Genomic DNA, 25,621 nt, shown 5'->3' with positions numbered 1-25,621 from the left:
ACAAATGCAACGACCCACTTAAGAACGGCAACAGCAAGAAAAGCCGTAGAACGGGACAAAACTCACTTAACACGTGCCTCGCTTAGAAACGTGCATTTTTGGGCTCAACTGCAAGTCGTAAGTCGAGGATTATACACAGGTATACAGGTGACACAGGCGGGCTAGAACAGGAAGCAACCGTAGCTCTAGGGAGAATTACCTGGGGGACCCTCGACCACTCAGCCTTCCATCCTTCTGAGATGAGTAAAATGAGAACCCAGATTGTTGGGGGGGCAATCGGCTGACTCTGTAAACCGCTTAGAGAAGGGCTGAAAAGCACTATGAAGCGGTATATAAGTCTAAGTGCTATTGCCCTTCCTTCCTTCCCCCCTCCCTCCCTTTTATCCTTCCTTCCTTCCTTCCTTCCTTCCTTCCTTCCTTCCTTCCTTCCTTCCTTCCTTCCTTCCTTCCTTCCTTCCTTCCCTTCCCTGTGGTTAGAATGCAGCATTGCAGGCTAATTCTGCCGACTGCCAGCAGTTCGATCCTGACCGTCTCAAGGTTGACTCAGCCTTCCATCCTTCTGTAAAACGAGGACCCAGATTGTTGGGGGGGCAATCGGCTGACTCTGTAAACCGCTTAGAGAAGGGCTGGAAAGCACTATGAAGCGGTCTATAAGTCTAGGTGCTATTGCCCTCCCTTCCTTCCCCCCTCCTTTTATCCTTCCTTCCTTCCTTCCTTCCTTCCTTCCTTCCTTCCTTCCTTCCTTCCTTCCTTCCTTCCCTTCCCTGTGGTTAGAATGCAGCACTGCAGGCTAATTCTGCCGACTGCCAGCAGTTTAATCCTGACCGTCTCAAGGTTGACTCAGTTCTCCATCCTTTCGGGGTTGGTAAAATGAGGACCCAGATTGTTGGGGGCAATATGCTGACTCTGTAAACTGCTTAGAGAAGGGCTGGAAAGCACTATGAAGCGGTCTATAAGTCTAGGTGCTATTGCCCTCCCTTCCTTCCCCCCTCCCTCCGTTTTATCCTTCTCCCTTCCCTCCCTTTTATCCATCCTTCCTCCCTCCCTCTGGTTAGAATGTAGCATTGCAGTCTAATTCTGCCAACTGCCAGCAGTTAGATCCTGACCGGGCTGAAGGTTGACTCAGCCTTCCGTCCTTCCGTCAAACGAGCACCCAGATTATCGGAGGGCAAGAGGCTGACTCCGTAAACCGGCTAGAGAGAGGAATAGAAAGCACTGCGAAGCGGTCTATAAGCCTTTAAGTGCTGTTGCTATTGGCTGGGCGAGGTAGGGGGAGATCAGGAGCTCTTCTGGGAGCTAGCCATCCAGGCAAAGCTGGCCGGAAGAGACCCTGCCCCGCAAAGGGATACCTACTCAGCTGCGGAGAAAGCCATCTCAAAATTGCGCCTCCGGTCCTGGGGCGAGAGCTGCGTGTAATCGAAAGCCTCGGGGAAGAAGTTGTGGACGAGTGCGCAGAAGGCCATGCCGTCGCTCCAGCTGGAGGAGAAGTTTTGGATGTCCACGTGCTGCCCCGGGGGTGGGGTGGGGGAGAAATGAGATAAGGTAAAGGTAAAGGTTCCCCTCGCACATAGATGCTCGTCGTTCTCGACTCTAGGGGGCGGTGCTCCTCTCCATTTCAAAGCCGAAGAGCCAGCGCTGTCCGAAGACGTCTCCGTGGTCATGTAGCCGGCATGACTCAATGCCAAAGGCGCACGGAAGGAACGCTGTTCCCTTCCCACCAAAGGTGGTTCCTATTTTTCTACTCGCATTTTTTACATGCTTTCGAACTGCTAGGTTGGCAGAAGCTGGGACAAGTCACGGGAGTTCACCCCATTATGCGGCGCTAGGGATTCGAACTGCTGAATTGCCGACCTTTCGATCGACAAGCTCAGCGTCTTAGCACACTGAGCCCCCCATGAGAAATGAGGGCGGTCAAGAAAAAGAGGGCCAGGCCCAGGGAAGCCGCACGAGGCGGGCAGGGGGGCTCACCTCGTAGCCCCGAGTCTTGGCGCGGCACCAATCCAGAAGCATCTGCTTGATGGTGTTGGCATTGGGGACCCCGAAGCTGGAGGAGCGCTGGATGCCCACCCGGGCCATCGCGGGGCTGGCGGGGCTGTGGAGAAGACAAAGCAGGCGATTCGTAGCCGCTTTGGGGGGGCAGGCCAGCCGGCCCAGGCACCTCCCAAAACAAGCACCCTCCAAAGTTTTCCCTGGACGTCAACCAGAGTGTTGGTGGCACAAAAGTGTCACTTGAGAGAGAAGGAAGGAAGGAAGGAAAGAAGGGAGAGAGTGGGGTGGAAGGAAAAAAGGAGGGAAAGAAAGAAAGAAAGGAAAGGGGTAGGGAGGAAAGGAAAGGCAAGGAAAAAGAAGGGAAGGAAAGGCAAGGAAAAAGAAGGGAAGGAAAGGCAAGGAAAAAGAAGGGAAGGGAAGGAAAAAGGAAAGGAAAGGAAAGGAAAAAGAAGGGAAAGGAAGGGAAGGGAAGGAAAGGAAAGGAAAGGAAAGGAAAGGAAAGGAAAAATAAACAAGGGAAAGGAAAGGAAAGGAAGGGAAAGGAAAGGAAAGGAAAGGAAAAATAAACAAGGGAAAGGAAAGGAAAGGAAAGGAAAAGAAAGGAAGGGAAAGGAAAAGAAAGGAAAGGAAAAAAGAAAGTTAGGAACCAGAGCAAGTTGCTATATTTAGAACAAAACGAGGCACCAGCTGGATTAGGAGAGCCAGAGCCTTGGCAGGAGGCGGCCTCCCTCGGGGACCATCTTGCCCTGGGAACCGAGCCACCGAAAGGCCCTTGCAAATAAAGAGTTTTGCAGCCCACAGGAAGAGCGTCCCTCCAGTAAGCCGCCAAGATGTCAGCTCAAGGAGCCAAGCCAGCCTCTTGTCTGTTTCCTTCCGGGAAGGTTTAGGCTGGGAATGGGGAGCAGAAATCCTTGAGGGGCGGGCGGGGAAGGAGAACATGCTGATAAAAAGCCCCACTGAGGTTTGCAAAATGAGCAAACCTCTGTGGGGCTCCTTCAGTAGGGTGGGGGGGGGAGAGGGAGAAGAGGTCCGATGGATTAAAACGGAAGCAGGGTTTCTTTAAAAAGTAGATGACCCCCAAGGTCCCTTCCAGCTCTCTTCTGATCGATCGATTGACTGATTGATTGTCATTCACAGTTTGTCTCCCCTTTTGCATTCTTCCCTTAATGATTTTATTCCACCGTTTCTTTGATATTAGTGTACGTGGGAGGCAAGTCGTCCCACGGCAAGTTGGCCATGGGAAGATGCCCATGGTGAGTTGGCCATGGGAAGTTGGCCATGGGGAGCTGGCAATGGTCAGTTGGCGATAGTCAGTTGGCCATGGGGCGTTGGCCACGAGGAGTTGGCCATGGGGACTTGGCCATGGGGAGTTGGCCATGGGGAATTGGCCATGAGGAGTTGGCCATGGGGCGTTGGCCATGGAGCGTTGGCCATGGGGCGTTGGCCATGGGGCGTTGGCCATGGGGAGTTGGCCATGGGGAGTTGGCCATGGGAAATTGGCCATGAGGAGTTGGCCATAGGGCGTTGGCCATTGGGGAGTTGGCCATGGGAAGTTGGCCATGAGGAGTTGGCCATGAGGCATTGGCCGTGGGGAGTTGGCCATGGGGAGTTGGCCATGGGAAGTTGGCCATGAGTCGTTGGCCATGGGGAGTTGGCCATGGGGAATGGCAATGGTGAGTTGGCGATGGTGAGTTGGCCATGGAGAGTTGGCCACGTCAAATTGTTAGAGACCCCCCACCCCACCCAGCCAGAGGGTCTCATCAGGTCCCATTTCTTCCCCCTCAAGGCCAGCTCCTCACCTCCCGCCCTCCTTCTCCAGCTTCTCGATCATGGCCTTGCGTGCCTGCGAGGCGGACATCTTGGGCATGGCCTGGGCCTTCATGAACTCCTTCTTCCTCTCGGCTTGGCGCCGCTCCAAGTCAGCTAGACTGCTCCCGGACCTGGGGCTCGGATCCTCCCGTTCGAAGATGCTGTGCCGAGGGGGCGGAAGAAAGAGGAGGAAAAAATGACAAAACTCCAGAGCAAAATGGGAATTCCTCCATCCCTCCTCTCCAAGAAGACAAATACATCAGCTTCAAGTACTTGGCAAGTTATTTATTAATTCAATTAAATAGCATCCATTGTCTCTGCCCTCCATCCCTTTCCCCCCCCCCCCAAGAGATATCTGCAGAGGTGGGCGTCACACTGTACACACCAGTTCGCCCAGCACTGCAAATGTGAGCGTGCACACCATCTGCACATGTGTGCAGTGTCAATAAACATGGCATTTTTTTTGTGCATGCCTTCCACACATGTATGCGGCGTCAAATACAAAGCAATATAGGACGGGATTGCGCCCGGGCAGGGCTACCTGCGGGTCACAACTACCGGTTCGCCCAAACCAGCCCGAACCACCCCAAACCGGCAGCAGCCCACCACTAGATCTGTGCAAGATTTGGAAGGCCAATCAAGTTGAAAAAACAGCCCCTTTTGAGCAAAAAACACCGAGCTCTTTTGATCAGGTACCCTTTGAGTGATGTGGTCTGCCGGCAGCCTGCGGAGCTGGCAGCAGAGTCTGACAGTGAGGAGTCTGGGGAGGAACATGGGCCAGTCCTAGAGTCCGGGAAGGGTCAGATGAGGGCTCTGCGTCGGAGGCAGAGCTGGGCCCAGGGCCATCTGGGAGTTATGTGCTGCCTCCGGAGCCTCCAGAGTCTGACGTCAGCGAGGTAGAAGAACAGGGGGACCCTGTTCCCAGTGCGCGCATGGCGCAGAGTTGCCAGAAGGCAAGTACAGTTAAGACAAAAGGGGAGACTTGGGAGTAAGGCTTGGAGATGATTGGCCCCTCCCATAAGGCATAAAGACACGTGAGCCTTTGCCAGGAAGCAACTTTGTTCGTTCTGGTCGGTTTAAACTCTGAAACTCCGTTTTGACTCGGTGCTCCGTGTGGCCTTGCAAAGCTAATCGCCAATTAGGTCTTTGGCAGCGTGTCAAGGGAGATAAAGGTGGGTGTTTATTGTGGCAGACTTCTGTCGGGCTCTTTACAAACTCTTTGTGGCCCATCACGGGGCTGGGAAGGAACAGAATTCACCGCCGTTGAAATAAAAAGAGGGTTTTGGGGACTAAGCGTGTGCTTTTTACTGTCTCAGGAAGCCTGGGTCAGAACACTGAGCTCCAAAAGGCCCATAATGTTTATTTCGCCCCTGAGAGAAAGGCAGAGGTGCCATCTGCATCCTGCATTCTCAGGGTCCGTCTCTTTTTGGATGACAAACTACGGGCGAGGGGTGCAGGAAGCTGCCCGCCGAAGCTTGGCTGTGCCAACTTGCAGAGTTGGAGGGGTGGATGATGGCTAAGAACGGCCCCCCTCCTCGCCTTTTATGTTTTGTTTGGATTCGAGTTTATTTTTAGCCGGCTTTTTCTTCTCCGCGTGTTTTCAGGGCTGGCGTCAGCTGCTTGGAGAGCCTTACTTAAAAGCAGGATATAAATAACGCCCAAAGAAAGACGTACGCCAAAGGAGAGCTCAGCTCAACTCCCAGGGCTTGCTCGGTTTTACCAAGCGAGATAAGTTACTGGCCCTCTGGGTTCGGGTTTTTTTGTTTGTTTGTTTTTGGTCGCTCGACTGTTTTGAGTCCCTTTGGGTGGGGCTGGGGTGGGGGGCTACAAATTCTCCTTCCCCTCCTTGGGTCGCCCTTCTTGGCCGGCTCCAGAGAAACCCTTCCGGATCACCCAGCCCTGGGAGTTTTTTTTTTCACTTCCTCATAAGATAACTTTTATTGGCATTTTTTTTACTGTGAGCGCACACACCCTAACCCTCTCTATAATCTATCTATCTCTATAATCTATCTCTATAATCAATCAATCTGTTTATCTATCTAATCTATATCTATAATCTATTTCTATCTATCTATCTATATCTATAATCTAAATCTATTATCTATCTATCTACAGTAACTCTATCTCTCTATATATCTAAATCTATAATTTATCAATCTATCTCTCAATCTATATATAATTTGTATCTGTTATCTATCTATCTATCTATCTATCTATCTATCTATCTATCTATCTATCTATCTATCTATCTATCTATCTATCTATCTATCTATCTTATCTATCATCTATCTATCCCTACCTATCTCTATCTCTCTATAATCTATAAATCCATCTATCCATCTATCCATCTATCCATCTATCCATCTATCTATCTATCTATCTATCTATCTATCTATCTATCTATCTATCTATCTATCTATCTATCAATCTATCTATCATCTATCTATACCTATCTTATCTATCATCTATTTATCCCTACCTACCTATCTCTATCTTTCTATAATCTATAAATCTCTCTCCCTCTCTCTCTCTCTCTCTCTCTCTGGTCTGGGGAAGGCTCTGATGAGGGCTCTGCGTCGGAGGCAGAGAGGGGGCCAGGGGTATGCCAGTTATCAGCTGCCTTCGGAGTCAGACATCAGTGGGGCAGACCAACAGCTGGAGCCTGTTCCCAGTGTGCGGATGCGCAGAGTTGCCAGACAAAGGGAACAGCTAAAGAACAAGGGTCGACTCGGGAGTAAAGCCACAGGTGGACGGTGAATGGTCCCACCCAGAGGGAATAAAGAGGAGCGAATGGGGAGGGGAGTTTGCAGGAGAAAATTAGTTCACCTAATTGGTTTGTGACTCTCCGAGTCTCCTTGCCAAGTTATATCAGCCAGCCTGGTAGCTCTCGGAGCCTGATAAGCTCTTTGACTGTAAATTCTCCCTTGAGAGACTTTGCTGAGTGTGAATGAGAGGAATTCACAGTAACTTAACAAAAAGGGTTTTTTTTGTCGGGACAAGGAGTCTGCTTTGTGGTTTGGGAACGGCTAGGTCAGAACACTGCAAGTCTTGGCTGCACCCCAGAATGGCAGCGGTGCACGGCTCAGAAGATTCGAATAGGGAGGGGTCTTACCTGCCCACTTTCTTGGAAGATGACGAGCTGTAGGATTTGGTCTGGACAAAGGTGTTGCCATCTTCTAGAAATGGGCAGGAAGAGAGGAAGAGAAGGAAATGACTTCGGATCCCAAGAGAAGCTTTTGAACACCACTCAAAATGCCAGGAATGGGCACCTTTTGGTTCACGGGGTCCCTCTCGCCTCACAAGGGCCCCTTCCCCGAAGCAGCCCCCGGCATATTTTGGCCGAAGATCAATTTCTGCAGAGGGGAATGTCAATCCTAAACGGTTGAAAACCGCTGGGCCTGTCCGTTCCCATCGTCTCCAGAAGTGAGAGGAAAGGAGAAGTTACCGTATTGTCCGGACTATAAGACGCATCAAGATTTCGAAGAAGTAAACAAGAAAAAAAAAAGTTTTTGCCCTCCCCGGCCCCTAGGAGCACTCTGCAGGCCTCCCAAACCCTCTGTGCAAAAATGAGATGCCCAGAGGGTTTGGGAAACCCGCAGAGTGCCCCGGGGGGCGGGGGAGGGCAAAAACATGACATGGGGTGGGGGAGCTTGTGAGGCCAGGCACGGGCCTGTTTTTTGCAAAAATGGGGCCTGCACAGGGTTCCTGGGGATTGGGGAGGGCAAAAATCTCCCTATTTTTGCAAAAAAACGGGCCTGTTTTTGGCCTCCCAAACCCCCCACGCGTCGCGTTTTTGCCCTCCCCGGCCCCCAGGAGCACTCTACAGGCATCCCAAACCCTCTGCGCATCCCGTTTTTGCGAAAAACAGGACGCATGGGGAGGGATTTTGGGAGGCCAAAAATGGCTGTATTCGGTGTATAAGACGCACCAACATTTCCACCCTCTTTTAGGTGTCTTATATTCCGAAAAGTCCACAGACTTGCTCCTTGCCCAAATGACTGTGATCACTGAAGCTCCCCCTACCCCAACCTCCCCCACCCCCGTTACAAAGCTGCCCTCAATCCAATTGGTTGTGTAGGCCTGATGTTTTCTCAACCGCGGTGACTTTTAAGAGGGGTGAACGTCAACTCCCAGAATTCCCCCTGCCAACATGGTTTAGGATGTGCAGGCGTCGACTTCCACGCTGGCTGGAGAATTCTGGGAGTCGACATCCACCCCATTTTAAAGTGGCCAACTCTGAGTAACACTGCTCTAACTCCATTCACCTTGACATGCCTGCGGCCTAGATTAACCAGGTTTATTTAATTGGGTTTGGTTCGATACACAAACACACACACACACACACACACACACACACACACAGAGTAAGAAGAGACCGAGAAAACTTACTTTCTGATCTCTTTGTGTAGCTTGCCTCCATTGTGATTGTGCGGGACGCTTTGTTGCCATCATCTGGAACAGAAGAATCAGAGAGGGAGAAGAGACAGGACTAGTTATGCTGGCCGGGGTTGTTGTTGTTATTATTATAATCTTTTATTCATTAAACGTGAAGCTCGAGTTGAACATTTAAAAGTGTATCACAAATATCATTGATTGGAACTGACGGTTGAGACGGGTGGCTGCCAGCGTCCTAGGTCTCAACTAAGTACCTGCTTAAGATGTATGATGTTCCCGGCCAATACTCTGTTCATAAAATATGTATGTAAAAGACAAAATTTAATAAAACTTGTCTATAAAAAAAATGAAATTGAACTTGATACCCTTGATGTATCCTGCTCGGGCGGGAGAGGGGGGTTTGGACTAGATGACCTCCAAGGTCCCTTCCATCTCTTGTTATTCTGTTATAAGGTAAAGGTTCCCCTCGCACATACGTGCTAGTCATTCCCGCCTCAAGGGGGCAGTGCTCATCTCCATTTCAAAGCCAAAGAGCCCAGCACTGTCCGAAGACGTCTCCACGGTCATGTGGCCGGCATGACTCAACGCCAAAGGCCCACAGAACGCTGTGACCTTCCCACCAAAGGTGGTCCCTATTTTTCTACTTGCATTTTTTTACCTGCTTTCGAACTGCTAGGTTGGCAGAAGCTTGGACAAGTCAGGGAGCTCACCCCGTTACGTGGCCCTAGGGATTCGAACCGCTGAGCTGCCGACCTTTCCATCGACAAGCTCAGCGTCTTAGCCCCTGAGCCACCGCATCCCTTATTCTGTTATATTATGCTGTTATTTGCATGACCGCCGCCCCCTCCCCCCCCCAGGAAAGACATTTATTCCTCCCCCCCACCCCTCCCTCGCCCCCCCTCTTACTGGACTGCACGAGGCGCTGGGTCTTGGTGACCGTGCTGACGGCTGAGCCGTCCGCTGACGTCCGGCTTTGCTGGGCGGTGGTCTCGGTGGTGTGAGAGCCCCCCTTCGCCTTGGCCTCTTGCAGCCGCTGGTTCCGCTCCTTCTCTCGCTGGTCTGCAAAAAATTGGAGAGGGGGGAGAAATTGTTTCACAAGCAGGAATCATTGGGCATTTGGAAGGCTGTTTTCCCCCCTCTACCCTTCCCCGAAGAGCGCCTGGCTAGCCGTACTCCATGGCCTGCTTGGTTTTGGGTGGGTGGGTGGGAGGGGGAAGAGGTTCCTTCCGTCTCCAAGGGTAGGGGGCAGGCGAAGAAAGATGAGAGGGGGCCAAGAGACACACACCCCTCCTCCTCATCCAACCTCTGGTGGCTCAACAGACTAAGTTTGTCTGTTATTAACACAGCTGCTTGCAATTACTGCAGGTTCCAGTCCCACCAGGCCCAAGGTTGACTCAGCCTTCCATCCTTTATAAGGTAGGTAAAATGAGGACCCAGATTGTTGGGGGGCAATTAAGTTGACTTTGTATATAATATATAAATTTATTTATTTATTTATTTATTGATCACATTTGTATACCACCCTATCTCCCGAGGGACTCAGGGCGGTTAACAGGCATATAAAAAGGACATATAAATACAGATTAAAACACAAATAAAAAACTTATTCTAACCAGCCTGATTACCAAAACCAATTAAAATCAATATAAAATTTAAAATTTCAAAAATTTAAAAATCTAAAAAACCTAGTCCAGTCCTGCGCACCTAAATAAGTGTGTTTTAAGCTCACGACGGAAGGTTCGTGAGCTTAAAACACACTTGGATGAAGACTATTGCTTGACATAGTGTAAGCCGCCCTGAGTCTTCGGAGAAGGGCGGGATATAAATGCAAATAAAAAATAAATAAAAAAAATAAAAAAAAACCCACTTGGCTAATTTGATTTATGACCCTAATAGAGCTTTTGAACTGTTGTCCTTAATTGTGGCGGGTTTTTTTTAAGTGGGGCGCCGGCTGATTTTTGTCATTTTACAGTTTTGCGACCATAATTTTTGCCATGCCTCTAAATCAATCCAAAGTTTTCCCCCCCAAGCGATCATTGTTTCTTTAACTTGTTCTTCTTCCAGTTTAACCTCCAATAGGTGTCCGTATAATTCTTTAATTAAATTTTCGTCAGTACCTGTTAAAATTTTATCTAAGCTAGTCAAATTATTATAAAAACCTTCTGCCTTGGAATCTTTATCATATCTAGGGTGTATTTGCAAATATGAAAACCAATTCCGCCCGATTTTTGTGAGCTTTTTTTTTTTGGGATGGGGTGTTCGTTAAGCAAACATGGCAGGGAATGCAATGGTCCTTAAGCGAATGCCGCAGCCGTTAAGCAAGCACCATGCTCACAAAGAAAAAGTTATAGTTGGTCACTAAGCGAAGCCATTTTGGTCCATGGGGCACCGTTGGCCAGAAATCGGAAGGAAATGCCCCCAAAACTCACAAAAACCTGCCCCAAAATTGCAGTCCTAAGCTTGCGGGCACTGGAAATGGCTATAAGTGCCAGCTGGCATGGCATGCCAAGGGCCCAAAATACGATACTGGGTCGCAGGGGGAGAAACGCCAATGAGAAGTCCTGAAAGTCCTAAGTAGCTCTTATTTATTTATTTTAGTTTATTTATAATTTAATTTCTATACCGCCCTTCTCCCGAAGGACTTAGGGCGGTTTCACAGCCATATTTAAAATACAAAGTACAAACAACAAATTTAAAACAGAATTAAAAACAAATATTTAATAGGCCAAATCAAACTAAAACGGTCATAGACCGACATAAAACCCATTTAAAATTACAATTAAAAATTACGCTTAGGCCAGTCCCGCACGATGAAATAATAAAGTCTTAAGTTCACGTTTGAAGGTCCGGAGATCGGGGAGTTGGCGTAACCCCAGAGGCAACTCATTCCAAAGGGCCGGGGCCGCCACAGAGAAGGCTCTCCCCCTGGGGGCCTCCAACCAACATTGTTTGGTCGACGGCACCCTGAGCAGGCCCACCCTGTGGGAGCGCATAGGTCGTTGGGAGGCTATCGGTGGCAGAAGGCGGTCTCGTAAATAGCCCGGTCCTAAGCCATGGAGCGCTTTAAAGGTGGTAACCAGCACCTTGAATTGCACCCGGAAGGCTACCGGCAGCCAGTGCAGGCCGCGCAGGATAGGTGTTATGTGGGAGCAACGAGGTGCTCCCACTATCACCCGCGCAGCCGCATTCTGGACTATGTCTGTCATAAATCTTTGAACAGACGTTGAGCAAGAATGCCCTGCCTTTATTCGTTATAAAGCCAGTACAGATAGTCCTCGACTTACCGCGGTTTATTTAGGGACCGTTCGAAATTACCTCGCTTCCGCTGGCGCAGATCCCGCATGGCTGCCCGGATGAGACGTCGCTCCTCGAAGTCTCTGGTCTGGTCCAACTGCAGAGACCAAAGGTAAACTAGAAGACCTCCAAGGTTCCTTCCAACTCGTGTTATTCTATTCTAATGGGGCAAAGCTCACTTAAGAATATTCTCTGACTCAGCGACATAAAACTCTGTGGTCGTAAACTGAGGCCCATCTGGATTATAAAGAGGTAAGATTGTCTCTGAATAGGCAGGTTCCTCTTAGCGCCCGCAACTATACCTATCGATCGTCTTCTTTTAACAACCCCAAAATCCCTTGCTGGGAGGCTGGTCAATTGAATGGAGCTGAAATGTTTACTGGCCGGATGACCTTCCCTGTCGCCAGTGCGGAGTTTTGTTCAGCAGATAATATTCTCACCAGAGAGAGAAATATCTGCCTCTACCTAGGATCGAACTCACAGGCTTCCGATTGTGAGGCGAGAGCTCCGCCTCTAGGCCACCGCACCACTCACAACTATAGCAATCAGTGAATTGGCCTACATTTGTTTTCAAAGCCATGTAAGCCAATCGTTTAACACCCTGAGGTGGAGGGACGAAGGGCAGGCTAGGCAGCAGCTACGTACCATCTTATCCAAGACGTCTTCTTCTTCAATTTTGCTCAGCTCCTCAGCGCTCAGTCGGTTTGGTTTTCGCTCCTCCGGCACCTTCTCCTTCTCTGTCCTGGTCAGCAGGGCCGCCTTGGGCTGCGTCGGTAACTCGGCGTCCATCTGAAAAGACACAGCGGCCTGGTTAAGGCTGCACCGGGCCCCTCGGCCTTCTGGCGGGACATCCGGATGCAATAGCAATGGCACTTAACACTTAAAGAGACCGCTTCGCAGGGCTTTCCAGCCCTCTCTCTAAGCGGTTTACAGGGTCAGCCTCTTGCCCTCCAACAATCTGGGTTCTCATTTTGTGGAAGGACGGAAGGTTGAGTCAACCTTGAGCCTGTCAGGATCGAACTGCTGGCAGTTGGCGGAATTAGCCTGTAATGCTGCATTCTAACCACTGGGAAGGAAGGAAGGGAGGGAGGGAGGGAGGGAGATAAGGAAGGAAGGAAGAAAGGAAGGAAGGAAGGAAAGAAGGAAGGAAGGAAGGGAGGGAGGGAGGGAGATAAGGAAGGAAGGAAGGAAGGGAGGGAGGGAGATAAGGAAGGAAGGGAGATAAGGAAGGAAGGAAGGAAGGAAGGAAGGGAGATAAGGAAGGAAGGGAAGGAGATGAAGGAAGGAAGGAAGGGAGATAAGAAAGGAAGGGAGGGAGGGAGGGAGGGAGGGAGATAAGGAAGGGAGATAAGGAAGGAAGGAAGGAAGGGAGGGAGATAAGGAAGGAAGGAAGGAAGGGAAGGAGATGAAGGAAGGAAGGGAGGGAGGGAGGGAGATAAGGAAGGAAGGAAGGGAGGAGGGAGGGAGGAGGGAGGGAGGAGATAAGGAAGGAAGGGAGGGAGGAAGGAAGGAGATAAGGAAGGAAGGAAGGAGATGAAGGAAGGAAGGAAGGGAGATAAGAAAGGAAGGGAGGGAGGGAGGAGGAGGAGATAAGGAAGGAAGGAAGGAAGGAAGGGAGATAAGGAAGGAAGGAAGGAAGGGAAGGGAAGGAGATGAGGGAAGGAAGGAAGGAAGGAAGGAAAATAGCACTTAGACTTATATACCACTTCACAGTGCTTCACAGCCTTTTCTAAGTGGTTTACAGAGTCAGCCTCTTGCTCCACCCCAAACAATCTGGGTCCTCATTTTACCGACCTCAGACGGACGGAAGGCTGAGTCAACCCTGGGCCTGGTGAGATTTGAACTGCAGTCAGGAAAATTGCAGGCAGCCGGCAGGCAGCAGAAGTAGCATTCTAACCACTGCGCCACCAGGGAGGCGATAGCTAAATCAAAACGGGTGGAAGGATCCTCCCTCCCTCCCTTTCCTCCCAGCGAACCGGTAGGTAAATTATCTGAAGCCCGTCTAGGATTAAAGGGCTTAGTTGCAAGCTGTTTTTTTGTGAACGGGACTCAAGGGGAAGCTTGGCATCTCCAGGCAGCCCCCCCCAAAATGGTTACGCCCAGTGGTGGGATTCAGCCGGTTCGCACCTATTCGGGAGAACCGGTTGTTAACTTTCTAAGCAGTTCGGAGAACCAGTTGTAGGAAGAAATCTTATTTTGTTTTATTTTCCCCACTTTACAAAGCTAATCCTGTAAGGAAGGCAGGAACGAAGTATTCTGGTTTCTAGCCTCATCTTTATTGCCCTGCTTACAGAAACTGCCTCTCCGGTTAAACCCTTATTACATTGTAACAGTTAAGACGAAGCGCCCATCGACGTCAGTGACGTTGAGTGGGCCACGCCCACACGGTCACATGCCCAGCGAGCCACACCTACACAGCTGGTCATTAGGGCAGAGAACCGGTTGTTAAGTTTATTTGAATCCCACCACTGGTTACGCCGACTCCCTGTTGGCATCATCCCCGCACAACGCCAAGGCAGGACATCAGCCAGGTCGGAAAAACACACCGCGAGGGCCACTGCAGAAATGGAGACCCTCAGCCAAAGGCGGCGAGCAAAAGAGGCAGAATATCCTCCGGTGCCTGGCATCGCTGCATCGCACGCCACACAGCATGTGGGCACAGCTTATTATAGGCCAGCGTCCCCTGGCTAAAAAGAAAAGGTCTTTGCGGGCTTGCAAAAAAATTATTCTCGGCCTCCTTCGATCCATTCCTCGGGGGGGGGGGGAACAAACCACGGCAAATGTTGCCCCAAAGAAGAGGGAGTCAAGCTCTTCTCCAAAGCACCTGAGGTTGTTGGGGGCAATTAAGTTGACTTTGTATATAATATATAAATTTATTTATTTATTTATTTATTGATCACATTTGATTTATATACCGCCCTCCTCCCGAAGGACTCAGGGTGGTTGACAACAAGGTAAAAAACAAGAATACAAAAATTAAAACATTATTAAAAAAAAAAACCGATTCAGTTTGAGTAAAAATAATTAAAACTCTAATAAAAAGCCCCATGAAAACTATTAAGGCCAGCCCTGCTGTGGAACCAAAATGTCTTGAGCTCATGACGGAAGGTTCGTGAGCTTAAAACACACTTGGATGAAGACTATTGCTTGACATAGTGTAAGCCGCCCTGAGTCCTTCGGGAGAAGGGTGGTATACAAATTAAAACATTATTAAAAAAAACCGATTCAGTTTGAGTAAAAATAATTAAAACTCTAATAAAGCCCCATGAAAACTATTAAGGCCAGCCCTGCTGTGGAACCAAAATGTCTTGAGCAAGAGGTCCGGAGGTCAGGAGTCGACGTATCCCTGGAGGATGACCTCCAAGGTCCCTTTCAACTCTGTTAGTATGTTATGTTATGTTATGGTTGCAGGAACTCGGTATGTCTACTTTAATGAAGAGAAGGACTAGGGAAGACATGATAGCAGTCTTCCAATATCTCAGGGGCTGCCCCAAAGAAGAGGGAGTCAAGCTCTTCTCCAAAGCACCTGAGGGTAGAACAAGAAGCAATGGATGGAAACTCATCAAGGAGAGAAGCAACTTAGAACTAAGGAGAAATTTCCTGACAGAACAATTAATGAGTGGAACAACTTGCCTGCAGAAGTTGCGAATGCTCCAACACTGGAAATTTTTAAGAAGATGTTGGATAACCATCTGACTGAGATGGTGTAGGGTTTCCTGCCTGGGCAGAGGGTTGGACTAGAAGGCCTCCAAGGTCCCTTCCAACTCTGATATTATTATTATTATTATTATTATTTATTATTTTTGATTTATATACCGCCCTTCTCCCGAAGGACTCAGGGTGGTTGACAACAAGGTAAAAAACAAGAATACAAAAATTAAAACATTATTAAAAAAAAAACCGATTCAGTTTGAGTAAAAATAATTAAAACTCTAATAAAAAGCCCCATGAAAACTATTAAGGCCAGCCCTGCGCGGTGGAACCAAAATGTCTTGAGCTCGCCGTCGAAAGAGGTCCGGAGGTCAGGGAGTCGACGTATCCCTGGAGGATGACCTCCAAAGGTCCCTTCCAACCTGTCATTCTATATATTCTGTAATCGAGTCACCACGGTTGGCTACAGAGGTCACATGAAGGAGCCCTACCCTTTGGCCTTATCAACCATCGCCGTGGTTCACTTAACGACCGAGGCGAGGAAGGTCGTAAAAATGGAGGCAACACTCAATTAACAGGTGTCCCGCTGCACAACAGAAATTTGGGGGCTCCGGTGTGGTTGTAGGTCGAGGACTACTTGTCCTGGGGGGAGAAAAAACTGGCTTATGACCACTGCTCCCATTCATGACAAGAGCGGTGTTCCCAGTGACTCGGGGAGGGTGAGTCGGTTGCCTCGTATGACAGCTGCATCATCATTTTTTTTGTTTTTGTTTACATTTATACCCCGCCCTTCTCCGAAGACTCAGGGCAGCTTACACTATGTCAAGCAATAGTCTCATTCTATTTGTATATTTACAAAGTCAACTCATTGCCCCCCCAACAATCTGGGTCCTCATTTTACCTCCCTTATAAAGGATGGAAGGCTGAGTCAACCTTGAGCCTGTCAGGATCGAACTGCTGGCAGTTGGCGGAATTAGCCTGTAATGCTGCATTCTAACCACTGGGAAGGAAGGAAGGGAGGAGGAGGGAGGAGATAAGGAAGGAAGGAAGGAAGGAAGGGAGATAAGGAAGGAAGGACAAACCTTCCAAGATCTGGTGAGGCTGGACAAAAGAGACTGGACAGCCGGTTGTCAGACATGGTGGGGGGTTGGACTAGATTTTATTTATTTATTTATTTATTATTTTTGATTTATATACCGCCCTTCTCCCGAAGGACTCAGGGTGGTTGACAACAAGGTAAAAAACAAGAATACAAAAATTAAAACATTATTAAAAAAAAAACCGATTCAGTTTGAGTAAAAATAATTAAAACTCTAATAAAAAGCCCCATGAAAACTATTAAGGCCAGCCCTGCGCGGTGGAACCAAAATGTCTTGAGCTCGCCGTCGAAAGAGGTCCGGAGGTCAGGGAGTCGACGTATCCCTGGAGGATGACCTCCAAAGGTCCCTTCCAACTCTTTGTCATTCTGGAATCCCGGATCAACCGTTCGGTGGAAACGGGAGGCTTTTTAAAATAATTGCTACCAACCTGCCTTCCATTGAGGACCTGTGTACTGCATGAATCAAGAACAGGGCCGTGAAAATATTTGCAGATCCCTCACATCCTGGACATAAACTGTTTCAACTCCTCAGCGCTCAGTCGGTTTGGTTTTCGCTCCTCCGGCACCTTCTCCTTCTCTGTCCTAGTCAGCAGGGCCGCCTTGGGCTGCGTCGGTAACTCGGCGTCCATCTGAAAAGACACAGCGGCCTGGTTAAGGCTGCACCGGGCCCCTCGGCCTTCTGGCGGGACATCCGGATGCAATAGCAATGGCACTTAACACTTAAAGAGACCGCTTCGCAGGGCTTTCCAGCCCTCTCTCTAAGCGGTTTACAGGGTCAGCCTCTTGCCCTCCAACAATCTGGGTCCTCATTTTACCTCCCTTATAAAGGATGGAAGGCTGAGTCAACCTTGGACCTGGTGGGACTAGAACCTGCAGTAATTGCAGGCCGCTGTGTTTTAATAACAGGCTTCTTACACCCTTGTGCCACCACCATCTTATAGCCTTGAGTCATCATCATCGGCTCATGTGACCACCGTTCGACACCCTCCTAGTCAGCTTCCGACAAACCAAGTCAACCGGGGGGTGGGGGTGGGGAGCCGGATTCACTTAGTGACCACACGATTTGCTTCACGGCTAAAATCAAGATTCACGATTTGTTTTAACAACCAGCAAAAGAAACTTCAGTCTCAACTACGGTGTGTGTGTGTGTGAATTGCCCGCCTTTTAAGATATCGGCAACGGCCTCCCTCCGTCTCGGTCCCCCCTCCAGACACGTTGAGATTTTTAGTCTTCCAAGCTGCCAGAGGACGATGGGCTTTGTAGTCCAACCTATCTGAAGGGCGAAGAGCTGCCTCTGTTGGTTGAGAGGGGCCGAAAGGCGGAAGACGAGGAGGCGCTGAGGACTAAATGAAAGGGGGAGCAACTTGAATATTTGAGGGGCGGCCACAAAGAAGAGGAAGGGGCGGGGGAGGTCAACTTCCGTCGTGAGCTCAAAACATATTTATTCATTAAAGCGGGACTGGCATAATTAGTGATGTATTTTAATTGGGTTTTTTAATATTTTTAACTTCTTAATTTAAATTTTAATAATCAGCCTTTAAATTTTGCTCTTTTTAATTGTTGTTTTAAATTGTATACATCTTTGTTTTTATTTTGGCTGTACACCGCCCTGAGTCCTTCGGGAGAAGGGCGGTATAAAAATTTAATAAATAATAAATAATAATAATAATAACTTGTCGACTGGCGGCCCCCAGGGGGAGGGCCTTCTCTGTGGGGGCTCCTACCCTGTGGAACGAGCTTCCCCCCCCCGGGCTTCGACAACTACCTGACCTTGGGACCTTTCGCCGCGAACTTAAAACCTATTTATTCCGTTTGACTGGACTGGCCTGATTTTTAAATTCTAAATTTTAAATTTTAATTGTGGGTTTTAAATTTCTGCAATTTTTATGGGGTGTAATGTTATTTTTAAATTTTCTGGCAAATTTGAATCAGTTTTTTAAGGGTTGTTTTAATGATGGTGTATGTTTCTGTTTGTATTTTATTTTGGCTGTTCACCGCCCTGAGTCCTTCGGGAGAAGGGCGGTATACAAATTGAAACATTATTAAAAAAAAAACCGATTCAGTTTGAGTAAAAATAATTAAAACTCTAATAAAAAGCCCCATGAAAACTATTAAGGCCAGCCCTGCGCGGTGGAACCAAAATGTCTTGAGCTCGCCGTCGAAAGAGGTCCGGAGGTCAGGGAGTCGACGTATCCCTGGAGGATGACCTCCAAAGGTCCCTTCCAACTCTTTGTCATTCTGGAATCCCGGATCAACCGTTCGGTGGAAACGGGAGGCTTTTTAAAATAATTGCTACCAACCTGCCTTCCATTGAGGACCTGTGTACTGCATGAATCAAGAACAGGGCCGTGAAAATATTTGCAGATCCCTCACATCCTGGACATAAACTGTTTCAACTCCTACCCTCAAAACGACGCTATAGAGCACTGCACATCAGAACAACTAGACACAAGAACAGTTTTTTCCCGAAGGCCATCACTCTGCTAAACAAATAATTCCCTCAACACTGTCAGACTATTTACTGAATCTGCACTACTATTAATCGTTTCATAGTTCCCATCACCAGTCTCTTTCCACTTATGACTGTTTGACTGTAACTTTGTTGCTGGCAATCCTTATGATTTATATTGATATATTGATCATCAATTGTGTTGTAAATGTTGTACCTTGATGAAGTATCTTTTCTTTTATGTACACTGAGAGCATATGCACCAAAGACAAATACCTTGTGTGTCCAATCACACTTGGCCAATAAAAAATTCTATTCTATTCTATTCTATTCTATTCTATTCTATTCTATTCTATTCTATTCTATTCTATTCTATTCTATTCTATTCTATTCTATTCTATTCTAAAAGAAGAGAATTGGAGAGCCACTTGTCTGGAATGGTATAGGGCCTCGTGCTTGAGCTGGGGGCGGGGGGTGGGTTTGGACTAGATGACCTCCAAGGATCCCTTCCAACCCTGTCATTCTATATATTCTATATATTCTGTAATCGAGTCACCACGGTTGGCTACAGAGGTCGCATGAAGGAGCCCTACCCTATGGCCTTATCAACCATCGCCGTGGTTCACTTAACGACCGAGGCGAGGAAGGTCGTAAAAATGGGGGCAACACTCAACTAACAGGTGTCCCGCTGAACAACAGAAATTTGGTGGGCTCCAATGTGGTTGTAGGTCGAGGACTACTTGTCCTGGGGGAAAAAAAAACTGCCTCATGACCACTGCTCCCATTCATGACCAGAGCGGCGTTCCCAGTGACTCGGGGAGGGTGAGTCGGTTGCCTCGTATGACAGCTGCATCATCATTTTTTTTTTTGTTTGTTTACATTTATATCCCGCCCTTCTCCGGAGACTCAGGGCGGCTTACAGTGTGTAAGGCAATAGTCTCATTCTATTTGTATATTTACAAAGTCAACTTATTGCCCCCCCAACAATCTGGATCCTCATTTTACCTCCCTTATAAAGGATGGAAGGCTGAGTCAACCTTGGACCTGGTGGGACTAGAACCTGCAGTAATTGCAGGCCGCTGTGTTTTAATAACAGGCTTCTTATAGCCTTGAGCCACCACCATCTTATAGCCTTGAGTCATCATCATCGGCTCATGTGACCACCGTTCGACACCCTCCTAGTCAGCTTCCGACAAACCAAGTCAACCGGGGGGTGGGAGTGGGGAGCCGGATTCACTTAGTGACCACACGATTTGCTTCACGGCTAAAATCAAGATTCACGATTTGTTTTAACGGCCGAAACCAGCAAAAGAAATTTCAGTCTCAACTACGGTGTGTGTGTGTGTGTGTGAATTGCCCGCCTTTTAAGATATCGGCAACGGCCTCCCTCCGTCTCGGTCCCCCCTCCAGACACGTTGAGATTTTTAGTCTTCCAAGCTGCCCGAGGACGATGGGCTTTGTAGTCCAACCTATCTGAAGGGCGAAGAGCTGCCTCTGTTGGTTGAGAGGGGCCGAAAGGCGGAAGACGAGGAGGCGCTGAGGACTAAATGAAAGGGGGAGCAACTTGAATATTTGAGGGGCTGCCACAAAGAAGAGGAAGGGGCGGGGGAGGTCAACTTCCGTCGTGAGCTCAAAACATATTTATTCATTAAAGCGGGACTGGCATAATTAGTGATGTATTTTAATTGGGTTTTTTAATATTTTTAACTTCTTAATTTAAATTTTAATAATCAGCCTTTAAATTTTGCTCTTTTTAATTGTTGTTTTAAATTGTATACATCTTTGTTTTTATTTTGGCTGTACACCGCCCTGAGTCCTTCGGGAGAAGGGCGGTATAAAAATTTAATAAATAATAAATAATAATAATAATAACTTGTGTGGGGCCTTCTCTGTGGGGGCTCCTACCCTGTGGAACGAGCATCCCCCCCCCGGGCTTCGCCAACTACCTGACCTTGGGACCTTTCGCCGCGAACTTAAAAGCTATTTATTCCGTTTGACTGGACTGGCCTGATTTTTAAATTCTAAATTTTAAATTTTAATTGTGGGTTTTAAATTTCTGCAATTTTTATGGGGTGTAATGTTATTTTTAAATTTTCTGGCAAATTTGAATCAGTTTTTTAAGGGTTGTTTTAATGATGGTGTATGTTTCTGTTTGTATTTTATTTTGGCTGTTCACCGCCCTGAGTCCTTCGGGAGAAGGGCGGTATACAAATTGAAACATTATTATTATTATTATTATTATTATTATTATTATTATTATTATTATTATTATTATTATTATTATTATTATTATTATTATTATTATTATTATTATTATCTTATTTTCCAAAGCACTAACCGAGGAGAGAAGCAACCTGGAATTAAGGAGAAAATTCCTGACCGTGAGGACAATTAATTAACCAGTGGAACGGCTCGCCACTAGAAGCTGTGGGTGCCCCATCACTTGGAGGTTTCCAAGAAGAAATTGGACAGCCCTTTGTCTGAAATGGTATAGGTTCTCCTGCTGGAACAGGGGGTTGGACTAGAAGACCTCCAAGGTCCCTTCCAGTTCTATGTTCTAAGCGTTTAGAGCCTCCTGCTTGAGCAGGGGGTTGGACTAGAAGACCTCCGAGGTCCCTTCCAACCCTGTTCCTTCTCCAAAGCACCGGAAGGCAAGAAAAAGAAGCGACGGATGGAAAGTAATCCAGGAGAGAAGCAGCACCTCTGGAATTAAGGAGAAACTTTCCAAGAGCGAGGACAATTAGTTAACCAGTGGAACCGCTTGCCACCAGAAGTTGTGGGTGCTTCCATCACCGGAGGTTTTTAAGAAGAGAATGGACAGTCTGGAACGGGATAGAGTCTCCTTCTTAAGCAGGGGGCTGGACTAGATGACCTCCAAGGTCCCTTCCCACTCTATGTTACCCTGTTTCCCCCAAAATAAGACATTCCCCTGATAATAAGCCCAATCGGGCTTTTGAGCGCATGGCAATAAGGCCGAGCGCTTATTTCAGGGTTCAAAAAATAATAATAAGACAGGATCTTATTTTCGGGAAAACACGATATCTAACTATCAATCTACAGTATCTATCTATCTATCTATCTATCTATCTATCTATCTATCTATCTATCTATCTATCATCTGTCTGTTTATCTATCTGTCTGTCTGTCTGTCTGTCTGTCTGTATCTATCTATCTATCTTTCTATCTATCTTTCTATCTATCTATCTATCTATCTATCTATCTGTCTGTCTGTCTATCTGTGTCTGTCTGTCTGTATCTATCTATCATCTGTCTGTCTGTCTGTCTGTCTGTTTATCTATCTATCTATCTATCTATCTATCTATCTATCTATCTATCTATCTATCTATCTATCTATCTATCTATCATCTGTCTGTCTATCTATCTGTCTGTCTGTCTGTCTGTCTGTCTGTATCTATCTATCTTTCTATCTATCTTTCTATCTATCTATCTATCTATCTATCTATCTATCTATCTATCTGTCTGTCTGTCTGTCTATCTGTGTCTGTCTGTCTGTATCTATCTATCATCTGTCTGTCTGTCTGTCTGTCTGTTTTCTATCTATCTATCTATCTATCTATCTATCTATCTATCTATCTATCTATCTATCTATCTATCTATCTATCTATTTATCTACCCTGTTTCCCCCAAAATAAGACATTCCCCTGATAATAAGCCCAATCGGGCTTTTGAGCGCATGGCAATAAGGCCGAGCGCTTATTTCAGGGTTCAAAAAAAATATAAAACAGGGTCTTATTTTCGGAGAAACATAGTATTCTATGTTATTCAATTCCAACAACATTCTTCCCTCTCTCTCTCCCCCCCCACTTCCCTCTCTCTTGGCTTCAAGGCCCGATCCCGTCACCAGATCTATTTAGCTTCGATCTGTTTGATCCCAGAAGGTTAGATCAGATCCCCGTTATTTCCTGCCCCTTTCCCCCTGTGACCTAGATTTGCTAGCCAAGGATTCTGGAACGAAAAGTTAGCTGGCAATTCTGAGTTTTGAAATCTGCACACCTGGAGGCGGCCGAGGTTTTTAGAAACCCCCTCTGGGCGCTGCTGCCCCCAGCCTCATTTGCAAGCTTGCCTCGAGGGAGACTGCTAGGAAAAACAACCTGGGAAAAAAAAATAAACCAGCTTCTATTTATAGGACAGCATATTTTCTTCTCGGTAAGGTGACACCGGCGAGGCTGAGCTATGCCCCCCACCTCGAGTGCAGGAGAGACGCCTCTGCCCAGATAGCAAAGCTCCCTAAAGCCAGGAGAATCAGGACCTGGTTTCTCCCCTTCCCCTCAATTCCCCCTCCCCATAATCTCCCCCCTCCTCCAGAAACACAACAAAGTGATACGATGTCGTAAAGCGGTACAATTTTACTGAAGCTTTGCACGCGCTTTCCGCCGCCGGGTTTCTTCCGCCTCGCTTTCCACCGCAAAGCGCCGGGCTTCAGTAATGTCCTTGTTTGAATGTTCATTTAAATTTCTTTGGAGGTGGAGGAACTAGGAATCTCTCTGGGGTCCTCAAAAAAAAAAAAAAAGAGTCCCGCGATTCGGGGTGGGGTGGTGGTCTTCAGAGAAGAGATCTGGAAGGTGATGTTTTAAGGTGCTGACTGGTGTGGGGGGCAGAAGCGTCTTTGTTCCTTCTTTGTGCCAGGAGGAGAACAGGGCCAGCCACGCCCTTCTGCTCCAAGGAGAAGTAGGTGGGTGGGTGGGCACCAAAACTACTCGCTGCTCCCTGCAGCCGAGGGGCTCTCGGTGTTGCTTGACACAGGCATTTCAGAAGGCTTCCCGGGGTCGGCGGAGGTTGGACCGTGGGTTGCCGGCTCCTTAGCTGTCGCGGTGCCCTCAGTGTGGACGCATGGATCTTCCGATGTTTGCCCCGCCGTGCTGGGCTCTTTCTCCTGCTTCAGGAATTGCCGGAGCTTCTCCATGTGCTCGCGGAGGTGTTGCTGTTCCGCCCGCAGGGTCGCGGCCTCCTGGCGCAGGTGGCCGATGGTCGAGACCAGCAGGCTCACCACCCGCTTCGCCTCGGCCACCCGCTGTTCCAGGATCTGGCGAGGGGTCCCTTGCAACGCCGGGTCCTCGGAGCCGGCCGCAGGTGACTCCTGCCTTTCTTCCACATCGGGGGTGGGCACCCCAGGCATGATGCCAAGGCGAGGCGCAAAACGAAAAGCGGGCCGTTCAGGGGTGGCGGAGAGCTGCCTCGAGGTGCAGGCCAGGCGTCACGTCCCGAGAGAAAGCAGACCCCGGTCTTCTCGGCTGCCTGCCTTGGTCCGCGGGTCACAAGGTGGGCTGGGCGGCGGGCTGAGCCTTGATGTCAGTGGTCGGCTATTCTGGTCGGGGAGAAGCCCTCCGTCCTGGGTGGCATTTCCCGTGACAGACAAGCACAGAGGGCTGGACAGGAGCCAAGCGACCCGGCTGGTTGGAGGGGAATGGAGGGGGGGGAGAGAGGAGGAGCTGGGCTTGTCCTGGAAAACAGCTTTTCCTTTGCAAAGGGTCCGTTCCCTTACCCTCACACTCTGCGGAGTGTCATTGTGGCCAGAATGTCCTCCCGGAGACGCTTCAAAGAGTTTGGGGTTCTTCTTTGAGAAGAACTCTCTGAAAGAGGGTGTGTGAGAAAAAAGCAGGGGAGGGTGGGAGGGTCTCCTGCCCCAGAACTCAAACCCAGACAAATCTGAGCAGCAGACAAGGGCGGTAAAGTGACTGAGCGCTCAACACTCGATCTGTCTCACACACTTGTGCAATATGGTACCCCTCACATGTTCTTATACAATATTCCTTCATCCAAAGGACCAGCTGGGTCTCATCCATTAAGAAAAGCTCCTTAGGGCGGGTCAGAGAATTCTACAAAACGAATAAGAGAGAGAGAAAGAGAGAGAGAGAGAGAAAGAAAGAGAGATGGAAAAGAGAGAGAAAGGGAGAAAGAAAAGAGAGAAAGAGGGAGAGGGGAAAGAGAGAGGGGAAAAGAGAGAGAGAGAGAGAAAGAGAGAAAGAGGAAAAAGAGAGAGAGAAAGAAAGAGAGAGAGACAGAGAAAGAGGGAAAGAGAGAGAGAGAAGAGAGACAGAAAGGGAGAAAGAGAAAAAGACAAAGAGGGAGAGGGAAAAGAGAGAGGGGGAAAAGACAGAGAGAGAAAGAGAGAGGGAAGAGAGAGAGAGAGAAAGAGGGAGAGGGAAAAGAGAGAGGGGGAAAAGAGAGAGAGAGAAAGAGAGAGGGAAGAGAGAGAGAAAGGGAGAAAGAGAAAAAGAGAGAGAGAGAGAAAGAGGGAGAGGGAAAAGACAGAGAGAGAAAGAAAGAGGGAAAGAGAGAGAAAGGGAGAAAGAGAAAAGAGACGAAGAGAGAGAGAGAAAAAAAAGAAGAGAGAGAAAGAGACCTTTCCACCCCCAAGATCACGTGATCAAGATCCAGCCGCTGGGCAACTGTTTCATGTTTACGACCGCTGCTGTGATCCCCTTTTGTGACCTGAACGCCATCATCCCTTACCCACCTTCCCTCCCGAGCAGGCCAGGCACAAGGGCTCCGGCACAAGCCAAAAATCCCACCGGACGGCCCGAGAGAGCTGAGCCCCCCCCCGCCCACATTCCCTTTCAAATACTTCCAGCCGAGAGGGGGATCCCCTGGACTCACCCACCTGCGGGGAGGAGGAGGGGGGGCATTTCTCGCAGGTCCCAGCAGAAAGGAGGGAGGAAGAGGAGGAAGAGGAGGAAGAGGAAGAGGAGGCCCATCCTGCTCACCTGAGCAGCTGTTCCCAGTCTCTCCTTCCCGGCGGACCTGAATAATGCAGGACTCGCCCGGAGATCGAGTTCCCGGCTCTCGACCCGCTCGCCTCGCTTCTGCCCTTTTCAGTTTCTGCATCCCTCCATCCCGAATCGCACCCAGAACCCTGGCTGGCTGCTCCCCTCCCTTTTGAGTGCCGAAGGACTCCCATCTTGGTTACTTCCTCA

The 25,621-nt window shown here is 48.4% G+C and overlaps 1 protein-coding gene across 3 annotated transcripts in view; it reads right to left on the bottom strand.

Annotated features, from left to right (window-relative positions):
• Positions 1-25,621, bottom strand: part of SMTN (smoothelin) — a 67,892-nt gene that overhangs the window by 7,197 nt on the left and 35,074 nt on the right. For all 3 annotated transcript variants that reach the window (XM_058157996.1, XM_058157998.1, XM_058157997.1), the window contains exons 13-20: positions 12,133-12,276; positions 11,509-11,584; positions 9,100-9,252; positions 8,188-8,250; positions 6,911-6,974; positions 3,789-3,959; positions 1,969-2,092; positions 1,354-1,505 (exon numbers count right to left, since the gene is read on the bottom strand). In XM_058157996.1, the coding sequence (XP_058013979.1) occupies positions 1,354-1,505; positions 1,969-2,092; positions 3,789-3,959; positions 6,911-6,974; positions 8,188-8,250; positions 9,100-9,252; positions 11,509-11,584; positions 12,133-12,276 (947 nt within the window). The remainder of the gene's footprint in view (positions 1-1,353; positions 1,506-1,968; positions 2,093-3,788; positions 3,960-6,910; positions 6,975-8,187; positions 8,251-9,099; positions 9,253-11,508; positions 11,585-12,132; positions 12,277-25,621) is intronic.

This window comes from Ahaetulla prasina, chromosome 15, assembly GCF_028640845.1.
Source record: "Ahaetulla prasina isolate Xishuangbanna chromosome 15, ASM2864084v1, whole genome shotgun sequence".
NCBI classification, from domain to species: domain Eukaryota; kingdom Metazoa; phylum Chordata; class Lepidosauria; order Squamata; family Colubridae; genus Ahaetulla; species Ahaetulla prasina.
The sequence above is the reverse complement of the archived record's forward strand: the minus strand, read 5'-3'. Positions and strand labels throughout refer to the sequence as shown.